Genomic DNA, 16,241 nt, shown 5'->3' on the forward strand with positions numbered 1-16,241 from the left:
ATATATTTATGTGTATACAGCAGCACTACAAATCAGTGTTATGTGTTATGATGTATTTATAGAATAACAGAGTGATGTGATAGGAACATTTACAGTCAGCAATGACGTAGCACTGAGAAATGCATACTTAAGCCCATCTCATGCAGATAGTTGTGGAGCCATTATTGTTTAAGTACACTGTAATTAAGAAAAATTAAAGTGATGTCCTTTAAAAGTATGTATCTGTTCTGAAGCTAGAGTGTAACTGTTTTTTTTTTTTTTTTTGCAATATACAAAATTTAAAAGTGGGACAATAGTCTGAAGTACCTTTACCACTGGGATAATATTATAGGGTAGGACACTGTAATTACGGATACCAAAACTGAAGTCTGGCCTTTCTCTTTACCATTTGTGATGTACTAGTAATGTGCACATTCAATTCTGAACAGCTTTTAACAGTCATGTAAGATAAGTACCACTTTTCAAGCACACAATTGAACTGTGGCAAAATGTATATAGTTCTAATTCTTAAATCAGAAGTCAGCACTAGAAAACAACCAAAAGAATTTTTACCTGGTGTTTGAAAACAGCCATACAAACATTTTTCTACTGCATTTGAATGAATTAAGAGCACAAAGAGGGATCATTCACCAAAAACCTTGGTGGACAGAGTCAAGGAGGATGGTGAGTTACACTATACTTTTGGAGGCTATAAACTGCTTTTTTGAGCATATGTGCAACCCCGGTTTCACTCTTAACTTCTGATGGTTTTATATTTAGCACCTTTCAAAGAAATATCCTTTTCAATGCAATCACTAATCTAGCAATTTCTGATTAAATTTCTCATCTTATAACTCCAGAAGTCTTAAGAGATTCACTTTTATTTTTCTCTGGACAGTATTAACATTGCCTGCTATATAATATATACTTTTTATGACATCATAAGGTCTTGTTCTTTTTTATTATGGTTACACTTCATGCACCTTAAAATACAAATGGACTTTTCATTTTACTGTTTGGCAGTATTTATGAATAAATTACTTAACGATTTAAACCAAATAATAATGAGCAGCATCTCTGTTACCTGGAACTGACAAAAGATGCCGATAAAGTCAAGTCTGCAGAGGCCTAAAATGTTGATTGTTCCTTTTCAAATAAAATGTATTTATTCTGTAGCCATCATAAGACATTTACTAAAAACGAACTGTACCTATACACATTTGACACTTTATCTTTCTTACTGTGTAATAGTTCATGTTAACGATAAAGATATTAATCTTTTTACACATACAACCGTTTGATAAACCATTTGTACACGTCGAATATAACAACGGTTGGAATTTGTTAATATGTAACGTTTTTATGTTCCCCTACCAATGAGGCAATTTCCAACAATTTCATGAAGGCTGACGCAAGTCAGTTTCTGTCATTACTGTCTCAGACCTCAAATTGGCATGTTTGTACGCACTTTGATTTTATTTACTTGACTTCCTGAGAAGAAATATTCTGTATAAAATACCTCCCAAATAAAAGAATATAATTTGTTACACATGATTCTCTTGTACATTATATGACCTGACTTGAACAGTGGGAGACATGGTGTGCAATTTGTAAGTTTTGTATTAACGACTTTTTGTGGCTCCCTGATGCCGCTTACACAGGTAGAAGGAGAAAAAGAATGAGAGATTAAAAATTGCTCTAAGCATAAAGATAAGGAAGAGCAATACCAAGGCATTGAAACAACAGAGGCACTACTCCATAATACAAGGCAAACATCAACGTTTTGTTCCATATACTGACTGTTCAAAACAAGCTCCACTTACTAACTTGATCACAAAATACCTGAAAGGGTTGAGAAGTTCATGAGAAAACACTGGTCGGAATTACATAATCTCGTAACAGATTGATATAAATGCTGAGTCTTGTCCGTACTCAAGCATCCGAGGTGCCGAGCAATGCCCGCACTGGGAAATGGGCATCGCCCGAAAGAGGCGGGAATATAAACTGCCGGCGCACTAAACGCCATTGTCCGTTTGACGCACTTGGCTCCTCCTCTTTACATCCGGCAGGTTTGAGCCTCATAGTCCGCGAGCGTCTCTCAGTCCAGACTCGCCTTATTTTTGATTGAATCATTTTTTTATCAAAGTTCCCTCTGTGTAAACTGATTTCCACCAGTAGCTTGCACGACGTGTTTGGACGCTTCTCCATTTTGAGTACAGCTCTTGCAACAGCAGAAACAAAACTTTTGCCTCGTCCATCCAGAACGTCTTAATTTATAAGTAAGTCATTTAAACTGTAATAGATACAGTATAGTCACTCTTTTGCCATCTTCTCATAATGTCCAGCAGAAATATGTGCAACACGTTCCTGACCTCTTCCTTGGTCGACGTTATTAAGTTTTATATAAAAGGCAGTGTGAAGCTCTTATTGATCTGTAGCCACATCAAGTCAATTGGCTGGCAATTTGCTTCATCGGATTGTACAGTACTCGCCTGGAATAGAATAAACACCCTAATGCATTTTCAAATATAAAGATTGGCATTGCTATACATAGAAATGTACAGGGTGGTTCAGATCTAATTATGCAATTATGAAAAGGCGAACACATCGCACCCGCTGTTCGACTGACAACCGTCTCCCCGCCATTTTGGAATGCAGGGCAGGTGCTGTCATCTATCTATTAATAAATCAGCATTATAGGTTTATAGAGTCATTATGGTCACAGTATAAGAATCTTTATATTGGAAGGGTGAGTTAAAAATAATTTTCATTCTATTTAAGTAGGGCACTGAGAAAAGTACTTTAAAGGGAGATATATTAAACGTGTGTATATATATATATATACATATATATATAAAAATATGTATTCTTTGTATTTATATATACTCTGACCCTCTCTCTTTATATATACAGTACATATGTGTATATATGTATGTATATAAACCACACACATATACAGTACATACAGCGTATACAGCTGTAAAAAACGGCCACAGCCACAGTGCATGCATGTATGTAGTGAGGTTCAACAATTTACACAAAGCATTCACTAAAATTTTTAAGTCTTAAAATTATTTTATGATATACTAAATTAAATACATTGACTGAAGTAATAGCATCACTTATTTTTTAAAGTGAACTGCCCACAACATAATCTGCAAATATAAGGAAACAGTGTGTGCAAATGATAAATCCTGCATTAGAAGACCCAAATATCCAAAAAGGATGAATGTTTTGTAAAAAGAAAACCCATAAGAAGGCATGATGTATTTATTTCTCAACTAATCTTCCTCTGTTTCTAATCCTGCCCTTTCTGCTGTTCAGGGTCACTAAGATCAGGAGTTGGTTGGCAGTTCTGTCAAAAATATTTTGTGACTGTTGTTCTTTAGTCCAGTTTTCTGATTTTACACCAGACAGTTAAATTGTTTATGAATGGACAACCAAACTCAAATTTAGTTCTGATGTCCAATGAGTGGTAATCTCCTGCGTCTTCTTTAAAGGTAACATTTTCATGTGGTACCCCACTTTGTTATTACAGTTTTCAGGTCTTTCATTCCTAGATTATTACTACAAACACAAGCATAAAGTTTGTAATTGTAGAACTTCCTTTTAAGTTTTTATTTCAAAAGTGAGTTATCATTCTTTTTACACTGTAAATGGACTATGGGCCCTGAATCTAATGCTAATTGCTGTGTCAAATAAATGATTGGTACCTATGTGTTCATTACATATAGTGCTTTCATGTAGTAGTGATATTTGTTAGATTGTTGTTTAGGTCTTGAAGATGTAATTAACTTGTCTTATTAAATACATGAGGTTTGTGACTGCAATGCCTCTTTTGAAGAACACATTTTAAAAGTGACCATCATAACTGCTAATGAATGTAAGGGGGAAACCTAAACATGAGTAATGTCTATTCAGAAATAGTTATTTTTCTGTTCATTAAATACAAAGCCATTGTATAGTATGCCTTTACAGTATGTTAGACTTACTTTTAGGTCTTCCAGCACTGGGTTTCTATTACATATATTCCTGTGCATTTGCCAGTTATGCCACAGACACCACTTGATGCAGGCCATTTCACTTAATATGTTCCATTTTCATAACTCATCATAGTTGTCAATAAAAGTAAGACAATCTAGGAGAAGCTTTGTGATTGAATTGTTGATTCTGTTAATATGGAAATATTGCATCAGTTCTAATACTTACACACACAATTGTTTAGACCCTGTTGCTTACACCATCTGTATAATACAGTAAATAGCCTTAATCAATAACTAGTGCTGTTGCATACTGCTGTTTTATATAATTCAATACTTGTGCTTAAAATTTAAACAAACAGTACAACTGTTTTAAAAAGCTTTTACTATCCTAGATGGTGGGTAAGCCAGTTGTATGGCCACCAATGTGGTTTTTGATTATTTGTTTGACTCTGGCTCTGGCAGTGAGAACTCTGTGACTCTGCGTGCTAGTGGGTTGGTGCTTTTGAGGAGCTCTCTGGCAGAAACTCTTGTGCCGTGACCACTCTTGCTGTTTTTCCTCTGAAGTAAAGCCATGAAGTTCTCATTCCTGGAACTAGATCTTGATGAGCTTCCTTTCCTCCCAGGTGAGGTTTGCTTCTGCTCAGAAGTGGACATTGATTGGCTGGTTTTGATGGATTGAGCTGTGCTTGGCCTCTGGAATGTGTCATCTGTCTCTTTCCTTCCTAGAACTTTCCGTTTTGACCTGTTAAAATATATTGCAAATAAATTAGTCTGCAAAAGCTTGTTATTTTTCCAGAAACATAATGAATGGAATCTTTATGTATAAAATGCAACATCGACTAACTGACCCACTTACTCAGTCGTCAACAAAAACAAAATTTCCTGTTTAGTTAAAAGCTAAAATTTGGCAGGCTTGTGTACCTAGGTTAGTAGGCATCCACTAATAAAGGAACTTTCAATGTATCAATATTTAAGGTTAAAACCAACCCCTGCAATAGAAAAACTAAATATCCCAAAATCTTAAGAAATGCTTTGACTAATTTTATTGAAATATGGTGACATTATAGAAAAGAAGATTAGCTGACATGTGTTTTTTTATTTGTCTATATTAATACTGGACTGAGTAAGCCATAGTAAGGCGACATGTCCTTTTCTTATCTCAGCAATGAGAAGAAGCCGGGAGAAACACAGTGCCACTTAGATATTTGAGGCTTTTTTTGGTTTATGCAAATGTAGTCTACCAGCACCAGTGTTAGGATGAGCACACGAAGAGTGGTACTGATCAACAGGCTTGATAGATGAGTGAGGAAGGAAAAAGTCATGGCGTAATATGTGGTGTGGAGAATGAGCCGAAGTAAAGTCTGGTAATGCTCAAGTAAAACATGGTTAGCAAGCAGTATAAAGCTTGAGTCAAAGCCTGCCAGCTGCTGTGTCTGTGAGAAAAAATAGAAGCTTAAACATACAACTGAGAAAAACATGAAAACAAATGCATGAGTGAACAATGTAAACAAATGAAAATCATAAATATTTAATTATAATACTATAGTACTGCATACCACTAAACCTAATGTGAACATATGACTGTTAGTATGCTGAAAACAAATTCTTGAGTGAACAAAGTAAAAACCCACATATGAAGCTGGGTTTGGTTCAGTCTTCTTACAACCATTGTGCGTTAGATACATAGTGCACATATCAAGGTTACATTTGCAGTTTGCTGTGCCTTTTTATTTGACTTTTCATCATTTTCAATTTTGTTACTTCATTTGGGGTTTATTTAGTTCTTACTGGTTATAATTTTTAGTTCTCCTCTTTGTCTGAAGTAAACTGCCGTTTCCATACATTAGGCCTGTTTCAATCTATATATTGCATTTCATCAAAATCCTCCATAACTTTGTAATAGTACAAGATTACAGATTAAAGTGTTACAGTACATTGAAATCTGATTGAAGCTGCCATTTTTACAGGATGTTCTACAGGAGAAATTATATTTATATCCAAAACTTCCATTATTTATACTAATTAACTGTTTCATTTCAAAACAATAGTTTCCTAAGGTTATTCTCTAGGAAAAGCAAGAATTCATTTTCACAAGCGAAATGAAGAAGAAAATTGTGCAGAAATATGAGAGTGGCGTTCGTGTGACCAATGTCGCTAATATGTACAGCATGTCGAAATCCACCATCTCGACAATTTTACAATAAAAGATTTGTACAGTGCATCTAGAAAGTATTCACAGCGCTTCACTTTTTCCACATTTTATGTTACAGCCTTATTCCAAAATGGATTAAATTCATTTTTTTCCTCAGAATTCTACACACAACACCCCATAATGACAATGTGAAAAGTTTACTTGAGGTTTTTGCAAATTTATTAAAAATAAAGAAACTGAGAAATCACATGTACATAAGTATTCACAGCCTTTGCCATGAAGCTCAAAATTGAGCTCAGGTGCATCATGTTTCCCCTGATCATCCTTGAGATGTTTCTGCAGGTTAATTGGAAACCACCTGTGGTAAATTCAGTTGATTGGACATGATTTGGAAAAACACACACCTGTCTATATAAGGTCCCACAGTTGACAGTTCATGTCAGAGCACAAACCAAGCATGAAGTCAAAGGAATTGTCTGTAGACCTCCGAGACAGGATTGTCTCGAGGCACAAATCTTGGGAAGGTTACAGAAAAATTTCTGCTGCTTTAAAGGTCCCAATGAGCACAGTGGCCTCCATCATCTGTAAGTGGAAGAAGTTCGAAACCACCAGGACTCTTCCTAGAGCCGGCCATCTAAACTGAGTAATCGGGGGAGAAGGGCCTTAGTCAGAGAGGTGACCAAGAACCCGATGGTCACTCTGTCAGAGCTCCAGAGGTCCTCTGTGGAAAGAGGAGAACCTTCCAGAAGGACAACCATCTCTCCAGCAATCCACCAATCAGGCCTGTATGGTAGAGTGGCCAGATGGAAGCCACTCCTTAGTAAAAGGCACATAGCAGCCTGCCTGGAGTTTTCCAAAAGGCACCTGAAGGACTCTCAGCCCATGAGAAACAAAATTCTCTGGTCTGATGAGACAAAGATTGAACTCTTTGGTGTGAATGCCAGGCGTCACGTTTGGAGGAAACCAGGCACCGCTCATCACCAGGCCAATACCATCCCTACGGTGAAGCATGGTGGTGGCAGCATCATGCTGTGAGGATGTTTTTCAGCAACAGGAACTGGGAGACTAGTCAGGATAAAGGGAAAGATGACTGCAGCAATTTACAGAGACATCCTAGATGAAAACCTGCTCCAGAACGCTCTTGACCTCAGACTAGGGCAACGGTTCATGTTTCAGCAGGACAACGACCCTAAGCACACAGCCAAGATATCAAAGAAGTGGCTTCAGGACAACTCTGTGAATGTCCTTGAGTGGCCCAGCCAGAGGCCAGACTTGAATCTTATTGAACATCTCTGGAGAGATCTTAAAATGGCTGTGCACCGACGCTTCCCATCCAACCTGATGGAGCTTGAGAGGTGCTGCAAAGAGGAATGGGCGAAACTGGCCAAGGATAGGTGTGCCAAGCTTGTGGCATCATATTCAAAAAGACTTGAAGCTGTAATTTCTGCCAAAGGTGCATCGACAAAGTATTGAGCAAAGGCTGTGAATACTTATGTACATGTGATTTTTCAGTTTTTTTATTTTTATTAAATTTGCAAAAACCTCAAGTAAACTTTTTTTACGTTGCCATTATGGGGTGTTGTGTGTAGAATTCTGAGGGAAAAAAATGAATTTAATCCATTTTGGAATAAGGCTGTAACATAACAAAATGTGGAAAAAGTGGTGCACTGTGAATACTTTCTGGATGCACTGTATAATGAAGCTCCTTCCAAACAATAACCACCTTCCATTTCATTCTCCTCCTCCTTCCTTCCTGCAAGCCAAAGATGTTAACTTAAATGGTGAGTACGGTATGAAATTGTTGTTTCTGGTAGGCTAGGCACTTTTTATAACTTTTTGGTTAGTACACTAGAAAGATTGTTATTTTTGGTAAATTATGCACATTATACAACCCTTTTTTACTATGAAAAGGTTAAGTAAGTGTTGCTGTGGGAGGTTCAGAATGCATTATGGGTATTTCCTATGGGAAAAATAGTCTTGACTTACAACCAACTTGAGTTACAACCAGCCCTCGCGAACGAATTGAGTTCATAAGTCAAGGGTCCACTGTATTAGCTGCTTCTACAAATACTGTTTACAGAAAAGTACTTAGTTACTTAGTATATGCAGTTAACATATGACACTATAATTGAGGCCCTTTGTTTTAGGGAATTTTGCTGGCAAAGCCACATAACACAGCTGGTATATTTATAGACATATATCTGTTCCATTTAAAATAAACTCATTAGAATATAAAGCAAAAATAAGTACATTACTAACTGCATCTGTAGTGTATTGGGAAGAGAAACTGTGACAGAAATTAGTTAAACTAAGAAGTAGTGGACCATTTTGCATTGTCCAAATTGGAGATCATCACAGCTACTTATGAAAGTGATTTGGCTTGCATGACAATTATGTTCATAACCACCACTGGACATCCAGGACTCAATAGTGTTGGATTAGGCACCTTGGGACATTTACCAAGGCAATTTTGTTTTGTTGTAGTGGCAGATCAATTGGTTTATAAGTCATAGGAGTGTATGAATTTGCTAGGGGTGGAATCATTGGTCTTCCTTAATGTTGGTAGTCAGTTTGATGTGTTGTAGTTCATTTTGTTTATACAAATGCAACAGTGGAACAAAGCAGTAACAATAGTTACAAGGAGGCTCCCATGACTATTGGGAAAGATCTGGGAGGCTCACGTGAACAGCACCAAAGATGAACTGGCAACTCATTTGGCAGGCAATGACATAGTTTACAGATGTTTACTATCTCTAAAAATAGGTAGGTAGTTACTATGCATATAACACTGGTTAATTCATAAACATCTACTTGGAACTGTTTCCTTTGATGGCATCAATTTCAACATCTCTCATTCTTCATTCTATAGAAAGTTAGTTGCTAACTACATCTATGCATAGATTGGCTTAAGATCATCTTAAGCCTCATTTCTCCACTTTATCTTTGAACTGGTATACCAAAGAGGGGGGTCTCTTCTTGTTAGAAACAGTTTGACTATACAACCACACATTGAGGGTATATTGTCGTACATTTCATGGTAGGTTGACTAGTGAAAACAGAATTAATTCCTACAATGCTGCCATTGTCAGGAATGTCTCCCTTATTTTTATTGTCTCTCTTTAACAGAGCTTGTGTGGCACATTCTGGAATGCTGTTCCAGTTTCTCCACAGGCCATATCTCCCTGAAGGAGCAATTACACAATACTTTGTGGCTGTGCCCCATGACAGCACATATATGATGCTATGCCACAATGCACAGCCACTTGAAACACCAATCATGTTGGTCTTACTTGATCCTAATTATCCCTACTAGTATTCACATTCTGCACAAATATCTCTGTTTTCATTTCTTACTTATCTCTCACCTATTCCATATCTTAGTTTCAGTGCAAAATAGTGTACTACTTATGAATTGAATTAAGAGATTGGATTGGATTGAGAATGTTCTGTTATTTTATGCAAAGCACATCACCAGTTTGTACTCCAGCTGCAAAAAAATCTGTAAACAATTATAACGTATCCTAAAATTGTAAGCTGCTTTTAACTAATTTTTCTGGCAGATATACAGTATATTTAAATCATATGTTAAAAAGTAACCTCATTTGTGCTGTTGTACACACGGTTACTTCAATTCTCATAAAATAAGTATTATTTTAAATATGTATCACCAAAAAGCATCAATACTGCCAGGAAATGGGAAAATGAACCAGAACCAATGGAAGGGCGCTGATAAACATAACTGGGCAATGGTGGGTGGGCCCCTGTGAGTAGATTACATATTTCTCATGTTTTACAACTTTTGCTGTTGAAATATTTTTGTCATCTTTACTGTATTTAGAAAATAGTAACTACATTTTGCATATGCTCTGTGACTGCCTGTGGCTTCATAGAGCAGTCCAGATTTACTGGGAAAACTGGGTTTACAGGAGGTTAAATGGGAGAACATAAAACAATGCAGTAGACTGAAGTATTTTCACAAATGTTGTGATAGATGAATGTATCTAACTAGTTTAGTACAAAATGTTAACATAAGCAAGATGGTCACATTGCAAAAAGCAGGTAGGTGGATGAAAAGAATATATTATATTTTTTTCTATTCATTTGGAGTAATTTCTATGTTTTTGTTTTCTCTCCATTATTACTTATAGTTATTCTGACATATCACTATGTAGCAGGTTTACTTTAGGGTGCTTGGCAACTACAGTAAAAATGCAGAATAAGCATGGAGTGGTACACTTATTGTGATCCACTAGTTCATTCACTGCAGAAAGTAAGTACTGTATCCAGTTATCATGTTAATAATGGTACCTAACAATTACACTGAGCATCCCTTTGATTGCAGGGAGCAATGATAATCTGTAATATTCCTTCTATTAATGTTTAATACTTGTATTTCAAATGCTAATAATTATATAAAAGGCTACATAAAAAGTCATAATAATACTTAAGGAAGTTTTTCAACTGTCATATTTAATATGTCAAGTCTGTACCTGTGTATAATAGTGAAGAGATCCTCTGTGGTATGAGATGTTGATGACTGCACAAAGACTTCATCATCTTCTTCTGATGTATGCCGAATGACTTTATCACTAACTTCCTCTAAGCTTTTGCTTGGCAAAATATCTGGTGAAGTTAAATACAAAAATAAAGTTAATTTGGTGTTATTTATAGAATTTAAAGATCTGATCGTCTAGCAGTACAAACCATAAACTAATTTGCCCTTGTAGTAAGGCCTCAGAAATCAAAATTTAGCTTTGTTTTTTAAATGGTCTTTTAAAATTCCTACTCATAAAATTCAAGATATACTATATACAGTACCTGTTGAAAATAACTGGAAGAGGTGACAGTAAATGTTCAATCATTTAATCGGTTTCCTTGTTACTGTACATATGCTTGCTTACACTGAATCATGTATGAACAAGTCTTTATTAGAAACATTTGGATTAAATTCCATCCATTTAGAACATTGTTAGGTTGTTCTTTTTTATAATAATGTTTAAGTATACTGAAACAAATAAAACATAGTTATGCAACCAAAAGAGCTTATGTTTGTGGTATCAGACACACAAGTAAGAAACAAACCTTGGTTATTACATCAATCTATTTCAGATTAACAATTTAATGTGGTGTCATAATTTAATCTTAAACCTTTGTGCATAGAGCAGTGTAATGGCCAGGCTGGTTCTTCTGTTGTAGTTCAGAGGATATGTATGACTGCAGGCAACAATGTGAGTTGTCTGGTGGGTGCTGCTGTTTTATTTTCACCTTTTATGGCTCCAGTACTGAACTGCATTCTCTACCCTACCTTATCTGTGTTGCCTGGTTGTTGTTAGGTTATGAAGAACTCCTACATGTTTTTGTTGTAAGGTAATACATGACTGCTTAGACTTTAGGTACAGTCTCTAGTCTCATATCAAACTGCCATATTATCTACAATATGTATGTAACTCCTGCCCAGCGCCCAGCATCAAGTTGGTTATCAAGGAGATCATTTTGTCTTGTGGTAGACCCTGCTGAAACAATCTTAGTTGTCCATTCAGTTGGCAAGTGGTAAAAACAATAAAGTAATGTGCAATTATGTGTTTTATTTACTTAATAAGAGTGAGTTTCATTAATGATTAAAATGTATTAACACAGTTTTTGGCAGGGTCCAGAGTTCAGGATTAGAGCTCTGGAGCAAGCCTTGTCAGTATGGATCTTGTGCATTCTGTTCATTTCCCTGTGGATTTAGCTTTCCCATTGCTCCAATTTTCATTCCACATCTCAAAGACAGGCAGTTTAGGTTAAATTGTGACTCTAAGTATTCCCAGTGTGGCAGATAGGTGGATATTTTTTTACATGTAAGTTCATTGTTATATGGAATATACAAAGTGGAAATACAATCCTAGCTTATTTCTGTTTTCCTTCTTACAATAATGGAAACATTTTTATTTCTAATGTTATGACTGTTTCATTTCTCTGAAAATAATAGGTGGAATTACAATCTATGATAAAGATTAAGCAAGCTATAAGAAAATACCATTCATTAAAAGAAGTATATCATATTTTCTCTAGTAATTCAACCCTTTATGGACATTGTCACTGCAGAAGAAAATTGCTACATGCAACTAGATAGTGAGAGAAATTGATTTAACACTAGAATTACCAGAGCCTACAAAAACACTCATAGCTCCGTCCCACCTTAAAACGCTTCGCACCTCTCTGTCAGCATCTTTTGTCCTTTAAATGTGTTGATAAGCAGCAAACAGCAAGCAGCCAGATATCACATCCCCTACCCTGCACAGTTTTCTCAGCTCAAGTCTGTTTACCTGCGTGTCAGTTGCTTAGAGTTGTATAGAGTGAGAAGTCAAGCAAAATGACACCTTTTATAAATACTATATCATTATTTGAAACACTTGCATTTCATGTGTGTTCCGTGTCTACAACAATCTATGTAAACACATTGTTAAAACAGAAACATTTTTCATGTTTTAGTAATAATTGACAAAATGTAGACATGAAGTGTATAATGTGTGAAGCCTGAATTCCAAATGTCAAAGAAACACTTTCACAAAAGGTACAAATATAACAGAACAAATGCGCTTCCATTCAAAAATGAAAATGACACCTTAAATTTAGCTATTATTTTGGATAACCAAAACTGAACTGAACATTTTTCAGGATCTTTGGCTGAAACTGAAATAACAAAATTGAATCTTCAACAACATTTTGTCTTGTCTGTTATCATAAACTCTGTCATTGGCAGACCTGGAATACTAAGCCACACATTGGCTCCACCACAATCTCTTTATGAAGTCTGATGAGATACAGTAGATTCCTTGGAGAGATTGTTATTAAAGAAATATTCAAAGAGTAAAAGAGAGCACTTCTTAGGAAGGATTCTACTCACTAACATTAAAGGGTGTCTCATAATACTGGAATCATAGTGAAAAATAACTGATTTGTGTGTTTTTATTTTGCAGCCCCAGGATATCTTTGACTAATTATTCTAATGTGTATTTTGAATCAGACAGAAGTTGCCACAAATTTATCAGACTGTATCCAGCTTGTGAAGACGTAACACAGAGCTACTGTATCTTATTTTAACCATGATTCCAGATTTCTGGAACATTTTATAGTATTATTCCTGCTGTATTACATTAGTCACTAAGCAAAGGTTCAGATAACAAGAAGTTAGCAAGTTTACTAACACTCCATGCCACACAAAGACAAACCGTATAATAAAGACCTCAGCCATTCTTCACAGTCTATTTTCTCACTCATTCCTTCTGGCAAATGGTGCAGGACCATTTGCAGTTGCGCCAGTGGGTTTAGATACAGTTTCTATTATCATAGCCTAGGGTTACTGAACAACCAATCATAACAAATATAATAAGATAGCTGTGTATATGTACAGTATATTATGTTGATAAATATTAGCAAATATATATTGTATATAGTTGTATGTATATTTTTCATTGTATGTATTTTGTGCATGTGTCTTTGTTGGTATTTTATTATTATTATTATTACTCAAGAAATATGCTATCGAGAAGTTTATTGTACTATGAAAATTATGCACTATGTATACATGACAATAAACTTGGAGTAATGTAATATGAATGCTGGGAGATTAGCTTTAAATCTATGATTCGGGTGCTGATCACCCTGTATCATACTGACCTGTGGGAGTGCCAATAGGAGAAGCTTCTGGGTCTTGCTCAAATTCTGTGGTTTTAAGTGCAATCAGTTTAATGTGGTTTTCTGCCTGTCTGGAAGAATCTTCAGATAGAGATACACTGGTGCTGCTGGTGTGACCACTAACTAAAGTAACATCAGGATTCTCAGATGTTTCATTAACAGAGACTGAATTAGTTGACTGCATTGACAGTTGTGGCTTTTTGGGCACTGGAGGTGGTATTTTGGTTTTCCTCTTTTCCATCTCTGATAGGCTCTGGATGACTATCCTGGTGGGATATGCTGTAGAAGTGTCATCTTCACATGGACTGTAAGGAGATACAGCAGAATTTGCTGTTTTGGGAATATCAGAAATGTTTCCATCTATTAGATGATCTATATTTCTGAGTGTACTTGGCTTGCTCTGCTGTTGAACAGGGCAATATTGTTCTGCCCTTTCTTTTGGAGAAACTGGTGGAGAGTCTGAACTCACTGGAGATGATGAAAGGGATTTCACCATGAAATTTATGGGCCTTCTTGCCAGCTGTGGTTTTAAGGCTACCGGGGGCTTCACTTTTCTTTGTGGTGTAGCATACACATCTTTACTTTGCTCCTCTTCAATCATCTCAAAAACCCCATCCACATTATCGTCTAGGTCAGATTTACAGACTGATCGAAGTCTAATGGACTTTAGATCCAACTGAGTAACCATAGGAAAGACTGGTTGGCTCGGGCTTATCTTTTGAAGTGATGTTGAAGAATCAGAGTGTCTTCTGCTGGCGCTTGGTTTGCTTCTAAAGGACATTGCTGTCCCAGTGAAGTCTGTATGAGAAGAAGGAATGATAGGTAATTCAATTGACAGCCTGGAACGGGGACCCTTTTCCCTTGGAGATGTGGCAGGGAGGGATGACTTCCTTTGTGGAACTTTAGGCCTCAACCTGCAGACCTGTGTGGAGTGACCAATGATCAGTGATGTGGGGACAGTTGATGTTGGTGTTTCCGACTGACTAGAGTAGCCACTGGAAGGGGACATCAGAACTGGAGGCTTGGATGGAGAATTGATTCTGGCTTCAGCAGGGAGCTGAAAAGGAGATGTTGCTCGAGAGGTTGAGGGTGAACTAAGAGATTCAGTGCTATCACTCACTTTTACACACTCAATTGCTGTCGTGCCAGTAGCAGTGCTGGAACTAGATAATGATTTATATGGATCATCTGACTTCCAATCATTTGTGTACCAATGACTAGAAAAGTGTATCTCGCCATCTTGTCCTGTTGTTTGAGTATCATTTGCTAAAGCATATTGTGATGTGCTTTTAACATTTTTGGAGGAAAGACTTGGCTGGAACAAGTTTTGTTGGATGTTCTTATCCCTGGGTATGAAGAGACTCCTTGGCCTTGGGTCTTTGGTTTGGGCAGTGGTCTCAACTTGCTGGCCACTATTATCTTTCTTCAAGGACACACTGCGGGCAGGAGGAGCAGGTTTCTTCTTTGGCTTCCTAAGAGAGAAACTCTTTGATCTTTGTCTTCGTGGCTCACTGAAATCAGCGGTTATGGAAACGTTGTCTGCACTCGTACTCTCTTCTGAACTTGTGCTGGGATAATTCATAGCATAACTTTCACTCTCCCTCCTGTGGTCAAAGTACAAATTGTCTGCTGAACAGACTGACCCTGAATCTGTCAGGGCTGAAAAAGAATTTTCCTGAAACTTCAATATATCTCTGTACAAGGCTTGATTTTTCTGCTCAAGATTCACAGTTGCCATGTCTGCACAATCTCTATTGCCCATATTTTCAGCTAGCTCATTGGACTGGCACATGAAAGAATTCACCTGTGAAGATGAACTAAAACTTCCTTGTGAAGAGTGTTTTGAAAATGTGCTCGGATGGGAAGACTGTCTCACAATGGGGCTTACAGGCATCATGTAGGTAAAAGAGTTATTGCACAAAGGAGAAAATGTGGATTCTTTTTGTCCATTCCAGGAAGGACTACCACACACCAGGGCAGAATGATCCATTCTGTCAGAATAAGCAGACACAGGTTGGTCCAGTTCACTGTGTGCTTTTCTAAGCGGCATTGAGTATGGGGCAACTCCCAGTGTAGAGGAGCAATGTCGGCTGATTGAATCTTCAAAAGAGTAGTTGCCAAGGTTTAAGTCACCACTGTCTGAATGCTGATCCATTGCATGTCCTGAAAGTAAAAGAAATAAAGTATCAGGGTTAGGAGTAAAAAAAAAAATGGCAGTGTTACCAGTTCTTGTGCATAAAACATAGACTGTAGTTTCAGTAGCACAATAGGAGTTGACTTCAGTGCTTTCGAAAATAAATAATTTAAACCAAGATTATGTAATGTTTCTAGTGAAGTGAATGACTCAAGAACAGATTCTGGCTCCCAACACCATATTAAGATTTAAGGCCATATTTAATTATGAAGTCTTGTTGTTTAGACAGATAATAAAATCATATTTTTGTTGC

At 36.7% G+C, this 16,241-nt stretch overlaps 1 protein-coding gene across 4 annotated transcripts in view; it reads right to left on the reverse strand.

The window, feature by feature from the left end:
* Positions 1–2,877: 2,877 nt before the first annotated feature.
* The window catches only part of nhsl2 (NHS-like 2), a 114,414-nt gene continuing 101,050 nt past the window's right edge, over positions 2,878–16,241 (reverse strand). For all 4 annotated transcript variants that reach the window (XM_039766389.1, XM_039766388.1, XM_039766390.1 and 1 more), the window contains 3 exons: positions 13,777–15,957; positions 10,605–10,737; positions 2,878–4,704 (listed from right to left, as the gene is read on the reverse strand). In XM_039766389.1, the coding sequence (XP_039622323.1) occupies positions 4,398–4,704; positions 10,605–10,737; positions 13,777–15,957 (2,621 nt within the window). In that variant the 3' untranslated portion in view covers positions 2,878–4,397. The remainder of the gene's footprint in view (positions 4,705–10,604; positions 10,738–13,776; positions 15,958–16,241) is intronic.

The sequence above is a fragment of the Polypterus senegalus genome, chromosome 10, assembly GCF_016835505.1.
Source record: "Polypterus senegalus isolate Bchr_013 chromosome 10, ASM1683550v1, whole genome shotgun sequence".
NCBI lineage: Eukaryota > Metazoa > Chordata > Cladistia > Polypteriformes > Polypteridae > Polypterus > Polypterus senegalus.